Source organism: Rutilus rutilus (assembly GCF_951802725.1).
Source record: "Rutilus rutilus genome assembly, chromosome: 5".
NCBI classification, from domain to species: Eukaryota; Metazoa; Chordata; class Actinopteri; order Cypriniformes; family Leuciscidae; genus Rutilus; species Rutilus rutilus.
Window position 1 is genome coordinate 46,238,542 of NC_140213.1, and position 15,852 is coordinate 46,254,393.

General features: G+C 36.1%; 2 protein-coding genes across 2 annotated transcripts in view; both read left to right on the forward strand.

The window, feature by feature from the left end:
- The window catches only part of LOC311291140 (uncharacterized protein), a gene marked incomplete at its 5' end in the record, with an annotated part of 32,862 nt that extends 19,571 nt beyond the window's left edge, over nt 1-13,291 (forward strand). Inside the window, 15 exons of the mRNA XM_084410013.1 lie at nt 4,500-4,673; nt 5,165-5,335; nt 5,499-5,672; nt 6,681-6,851; nt 7,104-7,277; nt 7,450-7,620; nt 7,829-8,002; nt 8,462-8,635; nt 8,835-9,005; nt 9,174-9,347; nt 11,748-11,921; nt 12,192-12,365; nt 12,517-12,687; nt 12,775-12,942; nt 13,069-13,291. Of these exons, the coding sequence (XP_084266139.1) occupies nt 4,500-4,673; nt 5,165-5,335; nt 5,499-5,672; nt 6,681-6,851; nt 7,104-7,277; nt 7,450-7,620; nt 7,829-8,002; nt 8,462-8,635; nt 8,835-9,005; nt 9,174-9,347; nt 11,748-11,921; nt 12,192-12,365; nt 12,517-12,687; nt 12,775-12,942; nt 13,069-13,249 (2,596 nt within the window). The 3' untranslated portion in view covers nt 13,250-13,291. The remainder of the gene's footprint in view (nt 1-4,499; nt 4,674-5,164; nt 5,336-5,498; nt 5,673-6,680; nt 6,852-7,103; nt 7,278-7,449; nt 7,621-7,828; nt 8,003-8,461; nt 8,636-8,834; nt 9,006-9,173; nt 9,348-11,747; nt 11,922-12,191; nt 12,366-12,516; nt 12,688-12,774; nt 12,943-13,068) is intronic.
- LOC311291141 (uncharacterized protein) overlaps nt 13,283-15,852 on the forward strand; it is a gene marked incomplete at its 5' end in the record, with an annotated part of 68,939 nt that continues 66,369 nt past the window's right edge. Inside the window, 3 exons of the mRNA XM_084410014.1 lie at nt 13,283-13,308; nt 13,544-13,717; nt 13,883-14,053. Of these exons, the coding sequence (XP_084266140.1) occupies nt 13,283-13,308; nt 13,544-13,717; nt 13,883-14,053 (371 nt within the window). The remainder of the gene's footprint in view (nt 13,309-13,543; nt 13,718-13,882; nt 14,054-15,852) is intronic.

Sequence of the window (15,852 nt, forward strand, 5' to 3'; positions counted from 1 at the left end):
TGTGCTAAATAAGTTGCCTTATCTTCTCTGAAAAGCGTTCCGGGCATTAAGCTGACATAAAACAAAACTTTAATAAAACGAAAAAACTATCCAATGATGAAATGTTTTCTGTGTTGACAGAAATCTTGGATGTCCAAAAGTTTCTGTGCTGCTAGATAATCGTATCTCATCAAACTACAAAAATGGCCGAACAGGGTGGAGTTGAACCGAGTGTCAACTCTGCAGACTGGAGAGCGGGCGGGGTATGACGTGTCTCATTTGCATTTAAAAAGACCGCACCAAAACAAGTTGCTCTCAGACGCACATCAGAAAAGGGGTAGAAAAGGGGCCTGTGGAGCTATAATAATGAGGAATTCAGACCCAAGCATTGCAGTTCCGCTTTATATAGACCACAAATGTATGATTTATATGTAAAAAGGAACGATTTAAAAGCATGATATGTCTCCTTTAACCCTCTGGGGTCTGAGGGGTTTTCTGGACCCTGGAGGTGTTCTGACATGCTCTGACATTTGTGCTTTTTTCAGTTATTTATAAACATGTTAATGGCAAAGGTGTAAATTCACTCTATATAGCACAAACAGGGGCTACCATAATATGTGATCAACATGCATGTATATGTTTGAATTTTTAAGAGAATAATGTTTATGCATGGTTATTGAAAAAAATAAAAATGAAAGTTGCTGAAATAAGACCACAAAACACATACTAAATATGTGTCAACAAGACTTTTGACTAATGGATGTTGTCGCTTCGAGTTCTGGCTTCAAAATTATGTGAAAATAGTCTTGCTTTATCGTTCGCATAAAACAATACATTGATTTAAATTGTGTAAAACAGGTTTTGCTTGGAAAGCCAATATGCGAGGGGGGAGTGAACGAGGAGTGGTTTACACCTGAGAATACAATGTCCCACCCACTCTGCATAATGAGCCATTCATTCAGGTGTGACACTGACTGAGCCACAATGCAAGGACAAAAGATATATTTAGAAGAAGACTTATATTGACCATTTAAGATTTTGCTTACATCTATCTTGTAAATATGTTTTGCTATTTTATTGAAAAGGTTACAATTTCAACAATATTTCAAGTTTACTCTTTCTTTTAAAAAAAATTATTATAGGCCTACATTTTATCATATGTATTCATTAGTTTGAATATAGCCAACACTGGAACAGCTAACATCTTAGTTGATGACTTTATTTTTGACAAAAATAGTATTTAATATATATATACAGTGCTATGCATAAGTTTAGACACCCATGCTAAAGTTGACTAAAAAGAGGAATAAAAAATCATCTTTTGGAAATTGAACTTAATGCCTTAATTTAAAAAATTAGGAAAAATCCAACCTTTAAGGACACCAATTTTCTTTGTGAATGAATAATGTATCGTAAATAAATAAATGTTCTTCCTTAAAATACAGGGTGCATAAGTTTGGACACCCCTATGTTAAATTCCCATAGAGGCAGGCAGATTTTTATTTTTAAGTATTTATTTTTATTTTTTGTTTAGGATACTATGCATCCTGATAAAGTTCCCTTGGCCTTTGGAATTAAAATAGCCCCACATCATCACATAGCCTTCACCATACCTAGAGATTGGCATGGGGTACTTTCCATAAGATCATCTCTCAATGCAAATCAAACTAGCTATTAGGCTAACTGAAATAAAACCATGCCAATCTCTAGGTATGGTGAAGGCTATGTGATGATGTGGGGCTATTTTAATTCCAAAGGCCAAGGGAACTTTATCAGGATGCATAGTATCCTGGATCCATGAAGTAACTGGCCTTTAAAAATAAAAATCTGCCTGCCTCTATGGGAATTTAAAATAGGGGTGTCCAAACTTATGCACCCTGTATTTTAAGGAAGAACATTTATTTATTTACGATGCATTATTCATTCACAAAGAAAATTGGTGTCCTTAAAGGTTGGATTTTTCCTAATTTTTTAAATTAAGGCATTAAGTTCAGTTTCCAAAAGATGATTTTTTATTCCTCTTTTTAGTCAACTTTAGTATGGGTGTCTAAACTTATGCACAGGCTTGGGAGGATTACTTTAAAAATGTATTCCGTTATAGTTACAAATTACTTCATAAAAAAAGTATTCAGTAACGTAATCCAAGTACTATAATATGAAAGTAATGTAACTGATTACTTTTGGATTACTTCAAGGTCACGTATATAAATAAAGTCAAGCAAGAAGAAATATTATAAAAAAAATATTAAAAAACTTTTATTTATTAAGAATTTGGCTCAGTGTACATTACAATATTTTCAAAATATACACACAGGCCTGAATATATATTTATGTAAAGGGCTATACAGACATCTAGTGGCTAATGTATGGTATTACAGATTATTTTGTTTTATTTGTAACTAATTTTTAACTTAAAAATAAAAACACAACATTTAAAATTTTTGCACAATCTACATATTAGTTTATTTTAAAATAGGCCTACATGTTGACTAAAGCCGTGATCTTTCTTAATTTGCCTGACTGAACTTGTGGCGTTGGCAGTGGGAGTTCTCCTACGTTACCTAGACAGCGAACATCCCGTTACGTGAGAAAAGATTAAGAAAGGACATTTTGAGTACTAAAAAAGATACTCTCCTAATTTCTACAAAATAGCAGCGGAATTTCCATGAATTAAAAGCGATTTTACCCGCAGGCAGCGTCGTTTCTACTAGCAGCAGTGATTCAATCTGCGTCTGAGGAGATTGTAGACAGCTGTTATTTGCGCATTCACCAGCGCGTGGCACACATGAGTCATTACTGGCAACAGAACCAGGAACTACTGTATAATCAAGCAGCGCTTAATATAGTGTTATTATGCCAAAATACTTATTTATTTAGTTTTAAATTAAACCATTGTAATCCTGAAAGTATTCCCCCCTTTTTTTAAATTTAACTATAATCTGATTACTACGTTTTTTGACGTAACTGTAACGGATTACAGTTACTGGATTTTTATATCCTGATTACGTAACGCCGCTACATGTATTCCGTTACTCCCCAACCCTGCTTATGCATAGCATATATATATATATATATATATATATATAAAACATATGAGCAGAAATTGCTAAACAAAAGCTTATTTGATGTGGCAGTATATTCTACAGTAAAAACTGTACTCAAATCTAGTCAACAAAATGTTGTCTTTCATATTTCGCCTGACTGTAACGTTGTTTTTATGAAATATTAGGGCATATAAATGTTAATTTGCAGTTTAATATGTTGCTTATACAAATAGCCTACATTTTATTTCAACATATTTCAGTCGATTTTTCTCATCTCAGTATAGCAATACAGTTTGCTAAAACATCATCATTCAATCACACACAGAAACGCGATTTAAATTTAAACTGTCTTTTTGCGAGCTGTGGTAAACAGCGCGCATCTCTGCCGTTCATTCATTCAGAAACGCGATTCACTTGAGAAGGAAAAAAAACGTACTACAGTATTCCTCAGCTCAGTCGGATCCTTGCTCCTCGAAATACCCGCACTTCTGAGGTATATTTTCCATTATTATTATTCCTCACAGCGCTGCGAGACGGTGTAAACAAGTAATGATCTGAATAGACTTGTGTTTTCTCGAGCTGATATGGGGCGTTCACAGGTTTGTGTGGATTACCTCAGTCATTTGCGTTTGAATAGCGTGCGCTCTCCGTGGGCGTGGTCACATTAAAAATAATTAGATGAGATGAGAACGACTGACATCTCGCTCTTTTCTTACAGATTACATGAACTGAGAATATTTGTTTTGTATATAAATGACTTCATTTAAAAGAAGAGAATTCAAGCTTCATGCCTGTGTGTCTGTATGTCTGTTTGACTGAGTATTCGCTGAGTTATTGTTCATTTTCGGACGCGTTTCAGAATGGACTTCACTGACAGAGAGAAAGCAGAACTCACATCATGTTTATTTTTCTTTATTTGGCAAAAAGCACAACACTTTGTTTTTATTGTGAGTATACACAAAAATAATACACATTTAACAGAATCGATTGATGTATGAAACTTGTTTGTAATATCAAAGTCAACAGATCAAAATTAATCTCTTTTGAACTGATAAAAAAAAAAGCAAGCCTATCGTGCTGGCGCGATTGCCGACCTCAGGGGGTTAACTCATTTAAGACTGCTCTTATATAAATTAATTAGAGTAAATGAAAATAAATTAAAGGGAACATTGGTTCAGACTTAAGTTTTGTTTGATGATTGCTACATTCAGAAAGTGTACTTTCTTGGAGTAGATAAACTAAAAAGGGAGTTCATATACAGTATCTGACTGCTTGTATTCATTGCCAAAAATGTAGCCATGTGCAGTAATATTGAAAATTGAGGATGCAGCGCATCGTGATATTGAATCGAATCGTTGACATGATAATCATAATAGATTCGAATCATGAGACAAATGAAGATTCACACCCCTATTTATAATACACTTGTGTTTATATTATGTATTAACTGTATTCATGTTTATGTCTTTTCTCTAGACTTTCAGACTGCAGTATCACAGAAGAAGGTTATAAAGCTCTGGCTTCAGCTCTGAGATCAAACCCTTCACACCTGATAGAGCTGGATCTCAGAGGAAATGATCCTGGACAATCAGGAGTGAAGGAGCTCAGTGATTTACTACAGGATCAGACCTGTTCCTTGAAAACACTGAGGTGAGACATGATGAAAATAAATGATATGCAGGAAAATTATTTATAAAAATATTAGGGGCAGTCAAGGACTAGTGGTTAGGGAGTTGGACTGGTAACCCAAAGATTGCTGGTTCGATTCCAGAACCGGTGGGAAATGACTGAGGTGCCCTTGAGCAAGGCACCTAACCCCTAATCGCTCCCCGGGCGCCACACAAAGGCTGCCCGCTGCTCTGGGTGTGTGTATCCACGTTTGCAGTGTGTGTGTTAACTACTCACTACTCTGCTCCTAATGTGTGTGCATTAACTTGGATGGGTTAAATGCAGAGGTCAAATTCCAAGTATGGGTTACCATACTTGGCCGTCACGTGTCACTTTCACTTTCACTTTATGATTTATAAAACAGTATGTCGTTGTTGTACCGAACTTATAGTTTTTAACAGTATTTTCTACTTTCCATTACATTATAAATGTTGAGAATTTAGCTAATTCCTGCATCATCTACCCTTCTGCAGGTTTTTGAGTCATGATGCAGATGAAGCTTGTCAGTATGTGAGAGGAATTGTGGGTAAAAACCCATTACTCCTGAGTGAACTGAATCTGAGTGGACGTAAACTAGGAGAAACAGGAGTGAATCAGATCGCTGCTCTACTGCAGGATAAACACTGTAAACTCATCACACTGATGTGAGTATTTCCTGTTGTTTTATACTTTTATGTGTAAAATATTTCACATAATTTTGTTGTCATATTTTCAGTACCTTGTTTTCGATTAAAATGATCATTGTTGTTCATTAAAAAATGTTTTGTGATAAACTGAAGAATGCTTTCTGTCTTTGTTTCTCTTCAGTCTGAATAATAACAGCATTACAGCAGAAGGTTGTGCTGCTCTGACTTCAGCGTTTAATTCAAACCCTTCAAACCTGATAGAGCTGGATCTGAGTGGAAATGATCTAGGAAACTCTGGAATAAAGAAGATCTGTCCTCTGTTGGAAAATACACAATGCAAAATGGAAAAACTGAAGTGTGTATAGTTAAATCTACATTTTTGTATGTTAATATACATTTGTTAATATCCTATTTGATTAGATGAACTTAAAGACTATAAAGGCTGAAATTTCAATTTCAGTACATGCATCACTATTTATTTTACTATATACTGTAACTGACTGTAAAGTATTATGTAAATGGGAATTAAATCATGTTGATTTAAGTGGTTTATCAGATGTTATTATAAAGCCCAGAGCTAGTATGATAATCTGTGTTCTAACAAAGAATATACTAACTTTTTTATACTAACTTTTTTTATTGTTCAGGACATTTGTGGAGTAACTGATTATTCTGTTCTAGACTTTCAGACTGCAGTATCACAGAAGAAGGTTATAAAGCTCTGGCTTCAGCTCTGAGATCAAACCCTTCACACCTGATAGAGCTGGATCTCAGAGGAAATGATCCTGGACAATCAGGAGTGAAGGAGCTCGATGATTTACAACAGGATCAGAAGTGTCAACTCAAGACACTGAGGTGAGTGCTATTAAAACAACACTCAATAGTCTTAATACCGTTTTTGCCAAAAGAGAATTCAACTGTCAAAAACACATTTATAAATTAGATTTTGAAAAGACTAAAGGCCCTTTCACAAGATTATGAAAATACCCAAATGAAATGGCATGTAATGTACTTACTCTGTTTCCAGGTTTTTGGGTGGTATTGCGGATGAAGCCTGTCAGTATGTGAAAGGAATTGTGGGTAAAAACTTGTTACTCCTGAGAGAGCTGAATCTGAGTGAACATGAACTAGGAGAGACACGAGTGAATCAGATCGCTGCTCTACTGCAGGATAAACACTGTAAACTCAACACACTGGAGTGAGTGGAACTTTTCTAACATTTTTATTGGACATTTAAATGATCTTAAATCGGGTGAACCCTACAGAACTCACAAGCACTAATCTTCAGTGATCACTAAATGTTGGCATCAAGTATTTTGTGTTTGTATTTTCTCCCTCTTTTTCTCCCTCTTCATCATTTTAGGCTGCGTAAGTGTGGTCTAACAGAGGAAAGCTGTTCAGCTCTCGCTACAGTCCTGAGATCAAACTCCAGTCTGAAAGAGCTTGACATCAGCAACAATAATCTGCAGGATTCAGGAGTGAAGAAACTCCAGAACGGATTAGAAAATACAAACTGCACACTGGAGAGACTCAGGTGAGTTCAATGAACCATTTAATTTTACTAATCACATTTTTAACTTCCAAATGTAAAATATTACTGTTGTAAACAAAAGAAAAGGAAAATACATGCTTCTGTCAGATGTGATTTTTTTATTTATTGATTCTCTGATTTTCTAAAAGAAAATACAATAAATAAAGTGCATTTGACCATTTTTCATGTAAATCATTTGTCGTGGTTTTTTTTTTTTTTTTTTTTTTTGAGTGGTAATAAATGTCTTTTCTCTAGACTTTCAGACTGCAGTATCACAGAAGAAGGTTATAAAGCTCTGGCTTCAGCTCTGAGATCAAACCCTTCACACCTGATAGAGCTGGATCTCAGAGGAAATGATCCTGGACAATCAGGAGTGAAGGAGCTCGATGATTTACTACAGGATCAGAACTGTCAACTCAAGACACTGAGGTGAGACATGATCAAATAGTACAAAATAAATTATATGCAGGCAATTTATTTATATAAACATTATTTCACTAATACAGTACAAAATGAACCATTTTACACACATATTCATATGTTATTTTTTCTTAGATCAAGTTTAAGAATTTATTTGAATTATTATTCTTCTTATCTGCAGGTTTTTGAGTCATGATGCAGATGAAGCCTGTCAGTATGTGAGAGGAATTGTGGGTAAAAACCCGTTACTCCTGAGAGAGCTGAATCTGAGAGAATGTAAACTAATAGACACACAAGTGAATCAGATCGCTGCTCTACTGCAGGATAAACACTGTAAACTCAACACACTGATGTGAGTATTTTACATTGTTATATACTTGACAAAATAAAATCTATATTACATTTTAAAGTCTAATAAAAGACTGTCATTGCTCTTTAAAGTTTTTGAGGATTGAGATTAGTTGATCTATCATATAAATGTATCCTTCTGTTACTGTATTGTGAATTGTGGCTGAAATAAACTGAAGAATGTTTCCTGTCTTTCTTTTCTCTCTCTTCAGGCTGAATAATAGCAGTATTACAGCAGAAGGTTGTGCTGCTCTGACTACAGCGTTTAATTCAAACCCTTCAAACCTGATAGAGCTGGATCTGAGTGAGAATAAACTAGGAAACTCTGGAATTGAGAAGATCTGTGTCCTGATGGAAAATACACAATGCAGATTGGAGAAACTGAAGTGTGTATTAACATGTTTATGTAAATTTATTAAGGTTTATTTAATTAGATGAACTGGAAAAAAGTTTTACTACTTTTTAAATGTACACTATGACTGGGGCTAATATTCTGTTTAAACATCTCTTTTTGTTTTTAGTGAAGGACAATTTTGAGGACAAAATCCAAAAATTATGGAATTAAATTTTTTTGTGAACTTAATTTAATAAGCTTAAGTTATTAAAGTTATTTAATTTAATAAAGTTTTGGTTAATGCATATATTGTATTTATATCTAAATGAGATTTTGCCAATATTAAAATAAAAACATCATATTGACATACGTTTTTGCACACTCTACGGCAGTAATTTATTCATAATTTGTCTAATTTGTTAGAAGCCATTCATAAATCTCATTAGTGATGCGATAATCTGTGTCTCCAAAAAGTATAACAACTGTTTTTTTTTCTTCTGTTTTTCTGTAGACTTTCAGTCTGCAGTATCACAGAAGGAGGTTATAAAGCTCTGGCTTCAGCTCTGAGATCAAACCCTTCACACCTGATAGAGCTGGATCTCAGAGGAAATGATCCTGGACAATCAGGAGTGAAGGAGCTCGATGATTTACTACAGGATCAGAAGTGTTCATTGAAAACACTGAGGTGAGACATGATGAAAATAAATGATATGCAGTAAAACTATTTATAAAAATATTTTTATTTATAAAACAGTATGACGTTGTTGTACCGAACTTATAGATTTCAAAACTAAAAAGTAGGTTTTTAACAGTATTTTCTACTTTCCATTACATTATAAATGTTGAGAATTTAGTTAATTCCTGCTTCATCTTCCCTTCTGCAGGTTTTTGAGTCATGATGCAGATGAAGCTTGTCAGAATGTGAGAGGAATTGTGGGTAAAAACCCGTTACTCCTGAGAGAGCTGAATCTGAGTGGACACAAACTAGGAGACACACGAGTGAATCAGATCGCTGCTCTACTGAAGGATAAACACTGTAAACTCAACACACTGATGTGAGTATTTCCTATTATTTTATACTTTTATGTGTAAAATATTTCACATAATTTTTTTGTCATATTTTCAGCACCTTGTTTTCGATTAAAATTATTATTGTTGTTCATTAAAAAAGGTTTTGAAATAAACTAAAGGATGTTTCGTGTCTTTGTTTTCTTTCTCTTCAGGCTGAATAATAACAGTATTACAGCAGAAGGTTGTGCTGCTCTGACTTCAGCGTTTAATTCAAACCCTTCAAACCTGAAAGAGCTGGATCTGAGTGAGAATAAACTAGGAAACTCTGGAATAAAGAAGATCTGTGTTCTGTTGGAAAATACACAATGCAAAATGGAAAAACTGAAGTGTGTATATTTAAATCTTCATTTTTGTATGTTAATATACATTTGTTAATATTCTATTTGATTAGATTAACTTAAAAAAAGACTATATAGGCTGAAATTTCATCACTATTTATTTTACTATATACTGTAACTGACTGTAAAGTAGGCTAATATGTAAATGAATTAAATCATGTTAATTTAAGTGGTTTATCAGATGTTATTAGAGATGCAACGATTACAATTTTCTAGGCTGATTCCGATTTCCAATTTTTCCTTGAGTTTGACCTGCCGATGCCGATTCTGATTTAGTTTTTTCTAACCACTTTACATTACGCACAAATATTTATTTTCTATCTTTTCTTTAATAGAACATTTTGCATAGAACATAGATCATTTTTTTAACAGATAAGCGCTATAAAATTACTCCTGGTGTGGGAAATACACATATATACACTCACCTAAAGGATTATTAGGAACACCTGTTCAATTTCTCATTAATGCAATTATCTAATCAACCAATCACATGGCAGTTGCTTCAATGCATTTAGGGGTGTGGTCCTGGTCAAGACAATCTCCTGAACTCCAAACTGAATGTCAGAATGGGAAAGAAAGGTGATTTAAGCAATTTTGAGCGTGGCATGGTTGTTGGTGCCAGACCGGCCGGTCTGAGTATTTCACAATCTGCTCATTTACTGGGATTTTCACGCACAACCATTTCTAGGGTTTACAAAGAATGGTGTGAAAAGGGAAAAACATCCAGTATGCGGCAGTCCTGTGGGCGAAAATGCCTTGTTGATGCTAGAGGTCAGAGGAGAATGGGCCGACTGATTCAAACTGATAGAAGAGCAACTTTGACTGAAATAACCACTCGTTACAACCGAGGTATGCAGCAAAGCATTTGTGAAGCCACAACACGCACAACCTTGAGGCGGATGCGCTACAACAGCAGAAGACCCCACCGGGTACCACTCATCTCCACTACAAATAGGAAAAAGAGGCTACAATTTGCACGAGCTCACCAAAATTGGACAGTTGAAGACTGGAAAAATGTTGCCTGGTCTGATGAGTCTCGATTTCTGTTGAGACATTCAGATGGTAGAGTCGTAAACAGAATGAGAACATGGATCCATCATGCCTTGTTACCACTGTGCAGGCTGGTGGTGGTGGTGTAATGGTGGTGGGGGATGTTTTCTTGGCACACTTTAGGCCCCTTAGTGCCAATTGGGCATCGTTTAAATGCCACGGCCTACCTGAGCATTGTGTCCATCCCTTTATGACCACGATGTACCCATCATCTGTTGGCTACTTCCAGCAGGATAATGCACCATGTCACAAAGCTCGAATCATTTCAAATTGGTTTCTTGAACATGACAATGAGTTCACTGTACTAAAATGGCCCCCACAGTCACCAGATCTCAACCCAATAGAGCATCTTTGGGATGTGGTGGAACGGGAGCTTCGTGCCCTGGATGTGCATCCCACAAATCTCCATCAACTGCAAGATGCTATCCTATCAATATGGGCCAACATTTTTAAAGAATGCTTTCAGCACCTTGTTGAATCAATGCCACGTAGAATTAAGGCAGTTCTGAAGGCGAAAGGGGGTCAAACACAGTATTAGTATGGTGTTCCTAATAATCCTTTAGGTGAGTGTGTATATATATATATATATATAGCCTTGCAGTATAAAGATATTTCTATCATTTCTGGCTAGTTTACTTTATTTATTTGTTATAATCATAGCCATACTTGCAACCAAAACTGAATAATGAAAACAAGTTTAAATGGGTTAATCTTCCACAAATATTTTTGAGTCTTCGTTTTCTTTTCTGACATACTGGAGTTCTTGTTAACACACACTAGACATACTTATTCTGTGCATTTTGAGCACTTTTTGTGTGAATTCATTTTTAATTTGTCCATCAAAAGTGTGCTTTCACATTAATTGAGCGTGAGCAGCGTAGCAAAAATAGACCCGCGCCGAAACCCTCGCTTCACTGCTGCTCACGCGGCGCTCCTGCTTGACGCTCACGCGCTGCTCCTGCTGCCGGTGTGAATGCACTCATTGATTAACATGCACACCGGAAAAAAAACCGCGCTGCTCACGCACCGCTGACATTTGCGGTGTGAAACACCCGTAATTCACGAGGTTTCCTACATGCGCGTTCCATGTGCACGTGTGATGCTGATGTTGCGTGATGTTAATCACGCGGCGCCGGAATGCATTTGATCGGCATAAAATCGCCATTTGTCAGACTGACCGGCCGGTCGCAGGTCATGGCCGATCACGTGAAAATCGGCCATGACCGGTCACCAGCCGATCAATCGGTGCATCTCTAAATGTTATTATAAAGCCTAGGGCTAGTATGATAATCTGTGTTCTAACAAAGAATAAACAAACTTTTTTTTTTTTTTAAATAGACTTTCAGACTGCAGTATCACAGAAGAAGGTTATAAAGCTCTGGCTTCAGCTCTGAGATCAAACCCTTCACACCTGATAGAGCTGGATCTCAGAGGAAATGATCCTGGACAATCAGGAGTGAAGGAGCTCGATGATTTACTACAGGATGAACGCTGTACAGTAAAGACCATGAGGTGATTTAGAAACTTTACTTTGTAAAATTAACGGCTCTCCAACAATGCTGCAATGTCAATAATCAATAAAACATCATATATAATATGCTAGATCAACACATAAATGTATTGTATTAACAGCCTTTCAAACAATTGGGAATACATGTACCGCACAAAACTTTTTTTTTAAACAGTAAACACTATCTGTTAAAAAAAATGATGTGTGTGGATCAACAGCATGTTCACAATTGTAAAATTAACTAATCTAAAATTCTCTTCTACTTCCTGTAGGTTTTTGAAAAGTGCTGCTGCACAGGAAGCGTGTGAGTATCTCACTAAAGTTCTGGGTAAAAGTCCATTATTACTGACAGAACTGGATCTGAGTGAAGATAAATTAGGAGATCTGGATGTAGAGAAGCTCTCTGCTCTTTTGATGGACTCTCATAGCAAAGTGGAGAAAATAAAGTGAGTCAATGTAATCTTATTCATTATAACTTCTGTTTGTTCTGTATTATAAAAGACTGTCATTCACATTTGTGACCAGATATGAAGAGCTGTTGATCTGATGTGTGTTGAATATGTACTGAATAATAAATAACAATGTTTCTGTGTTCAGGCTGAATAATTGTGTGCTGACAGAGAAAAGCTGTTCAGTTCTAGCTACTGTTCTCTCCTCTAAAACCATCCTGAAAGAGCTGAACCTGAACAACAGCCGTCTGCTGGACTCTGGAGTCAAAGAGATCTGTGAGGGACTGAAGAATCCTGTCTGTGAGCTGAAGATACTTGAGTAAGTACATTTCACCATCAGCTACACTCAACACCACATAAATCACAGGAATATGATGCATTTGATAACATTTTGTATTATTTGTAGGCTCAGTAAGTGTGATCTAACAGAGGAAAGCTGTTCAGCTCTGGCTTCAGTTCTTTCTTCAGACAGCAACCTGAAGGATCTTGACCTGAGCAATAATAATCTGCAGGATTCAGGAGTGAAGCTGCTCTCTGATGGACTGAAAGAGAATTGTAAACTGGAGAGACTCAGGTTAGTTGATGACTAATATATTGAAGGTCTTTGGGCCTGTTGTTTGCTTCCATATTTAGCTATCCCTTTTTGTATGGATTAATATTGTTCAGGACATTTGTGGAGTAACTGATTATTCTGTTCTAGACTTTCAGACTGCAGTATCACAGAAGGAGGTTATAAAGCTCTGGCTTCAGCTCTGAGATCAAACCCTTCACACCTGATAGAGCTGGATCTCAGAGGAAATGATCCTGGACAATCAGGAGTGAAGGAGCTCGATGATTTACTACAGGATGACTCTTTTAAATTAAAGCACATCAGGTCATAATTGTCTTCAAATATTTAAAAATAAGACATAGATATGATATCAATGCACCACTTACACAAGTGAATTTCATGGGTTTTGTGACAAAAATAATAAAGAATAATATAAATTATTTATATTAATAATTTTTGCAAATGATTTTCGAATTTTCTTGCTGATTTGTATATTAGATATTTTATCAGTGAAACTGGAGGCAGTTATTATAACTATAACTTTAATACTACACTAGACCCATAAGAAAGACCATAAAAATGAAAACAAGATTATCTAATCTAAATTCTCTTCTACTTCCTGTAGGTTTTTGAAAAGTGATGCTGCACAGGAAGTGTGTGAGTGTCTTACTAAAGTTCTGGGTAAAAGTCCATTATTGCTGACAGAACTGGATCTGAGTGAAGATAAATTAGGAGATCTGGATGGAGAGAAGCTCTCTGCTCTTTTGATGGACTCTCATAGCAAAGTGGAGAACATCAAGTAAGTATACATGATTTTATATATTATAACTTCTCTGTTTTTTTGTTTTGTTCATTAATTTTAAATGACTGTCAGTCACGTGTGAGCAGATATGAAGAGCTGTTGGTATGGTGTGTGGTGAATATGTGCAGAATTATTTATTAATAATGTTGTTTTTGTGTTCAGGCTGAATAATTGTGTGCTGACAGAGAAAAGCTGTTCAGTTCTAGCTACTGTTCTCTCCTCTAAAACCATCCTGAAAGAGCTGAACCTGAACAACAGCCATCTGCTGAACTCTGGAGTCAAAGAGATCTGTGAGGGACTGAAGAATCCTGTCTGTGAACTAGAGATACTCAAGTGAGTACTGTGATGGATTTTTTAATTAATCATAACTAACATTTATTTTTCTTGCAGGAACAACATTCATATGCTTTTGAATCTTAAATGTTTCCAAACCCTTTGGTCGAAAACTCATGACTTTGAGTTTCTGTGTGCAAAAATAACAAATATGGGAAATGAAACTAGACAGTTGTTTGCTTCTACCTAGTAACTCAAGGCTTTGCCTATGAAGAACCAATCAAATTGTAGGGAAATTATGTAATGTATCATGTCATTTTCGCCATGCTCCTATTCTATAAAAAAACTATTGTATTCTTTTTGCTGGTGGGATTCTCTCTGAAATTTCTCTGAGAACTCTCCCAGCTGTGATTAAAGCATAATCGAAGCTAATTTCTGGAGTCTGTCCGTTTATTATTGCTGCGCAGCAAACATAAAAGTTAGAGTTAAAAGACTAGGCTGAAGTCGACGGTAGACTCGCTAAATCATAGTTAGGTAGACTAGGCTGAATTTGACGGTAGACTCGCTAGGTCATAGTTAGGTAATTTGGCTGAAGTCGACGGTAGACTCGCTAGAGCCGTGAAAAAAATTGTCTGAAAACTTTGCCCCTTAATTAGATGTGCAAGGCAAGCCGGCAAGTTTTTGGGTTGTTATGGACAATTAAAAATGTGAACATGCACGTTGCACTGTTGTGCGGTGGACTTTCAGGGAATTTCAGAATGAATAGAGTCAGTGTTTCTTTAATATCGAGGCTCCATAGTTTGTTTCTTGTATGATTGTAAGGTCTGCTGGTATAAAATTAATTGCACTGTCTGCCTGAAAAAGACGCGCTCTCTTCCCATGCAGTCAAAATTAACGGAAGTCTTCAGAACAGGCTTGTCCTAGTCGTCACCCTGACATGACAGTGTGTAGAGTTAATTAGCCTATACTGTGAATGACTTGTTATTTTATATGAGCTTGCTTTCTTTTTGCAAAAAATAAAGGGCAATAGGCATTAATTAGTAGTAGGCTAAATAGCAGCATGTTGAAATTATGTGCCAAATCGTGTTTTTTATTACAATAATAAAATTGTACAGTAGCATAGTCAGGTAAGGCCAGGTTTGCCAATGTGTGTTTTATTTAGGCTATTTATTTACTGTGCGCCGATAGGAGACGGAGTTCACTGGTGATATTCTGGGGATACAACATAGCCAATAGGCTATTCTAGAAGGGATTTAGCCTTTAAATATCTTTGCGTCATTGGATCAGTATCCTTCCTAGAACAGGCAAGAGCTTTCTAGCCTCGCGACTCGTGTCAGCAGCGCCTTTGCATCGCCCATAGACCTTAAAACAATCAGCAGATGGCGGGTGGGTGCGGCTTTGAAAATTGGTCAAAAAACGTTGGTACGGATGGATGGCGGACGGATGATGAGTTTTGTGATGCGGTTGCAGATGAAATAATAGCCCATCCACGCATCTCTAACAAGAGCCACTGAAATCATGTCACTCTAGCAGTTTGATACTCGCTCCGAACCATTGATTCAGAAAAGTTTCGTAAAGGTTTTGAAGCTTCATGAAGCAGTGTTTTGCCATCGCCATCACTATTTCATATACTGTTAACTTGGATATGAAAACAGTTAAAGTGATATAAGCATTACACTTTAAATGGCGTTCACCATATTTAGCGGTATGTTTTCATTAGCAATGCTAAATGTGTGTGTTTTATTCAAATGCTCATTGTTTTTGAGTCACGCTAAAAGAACAATCAATACAGTTAAACTAGAATCATGTTTATAGTCTGCGTATTACTAATGCGTGAAATGCACTCACGGTGGTTGAGC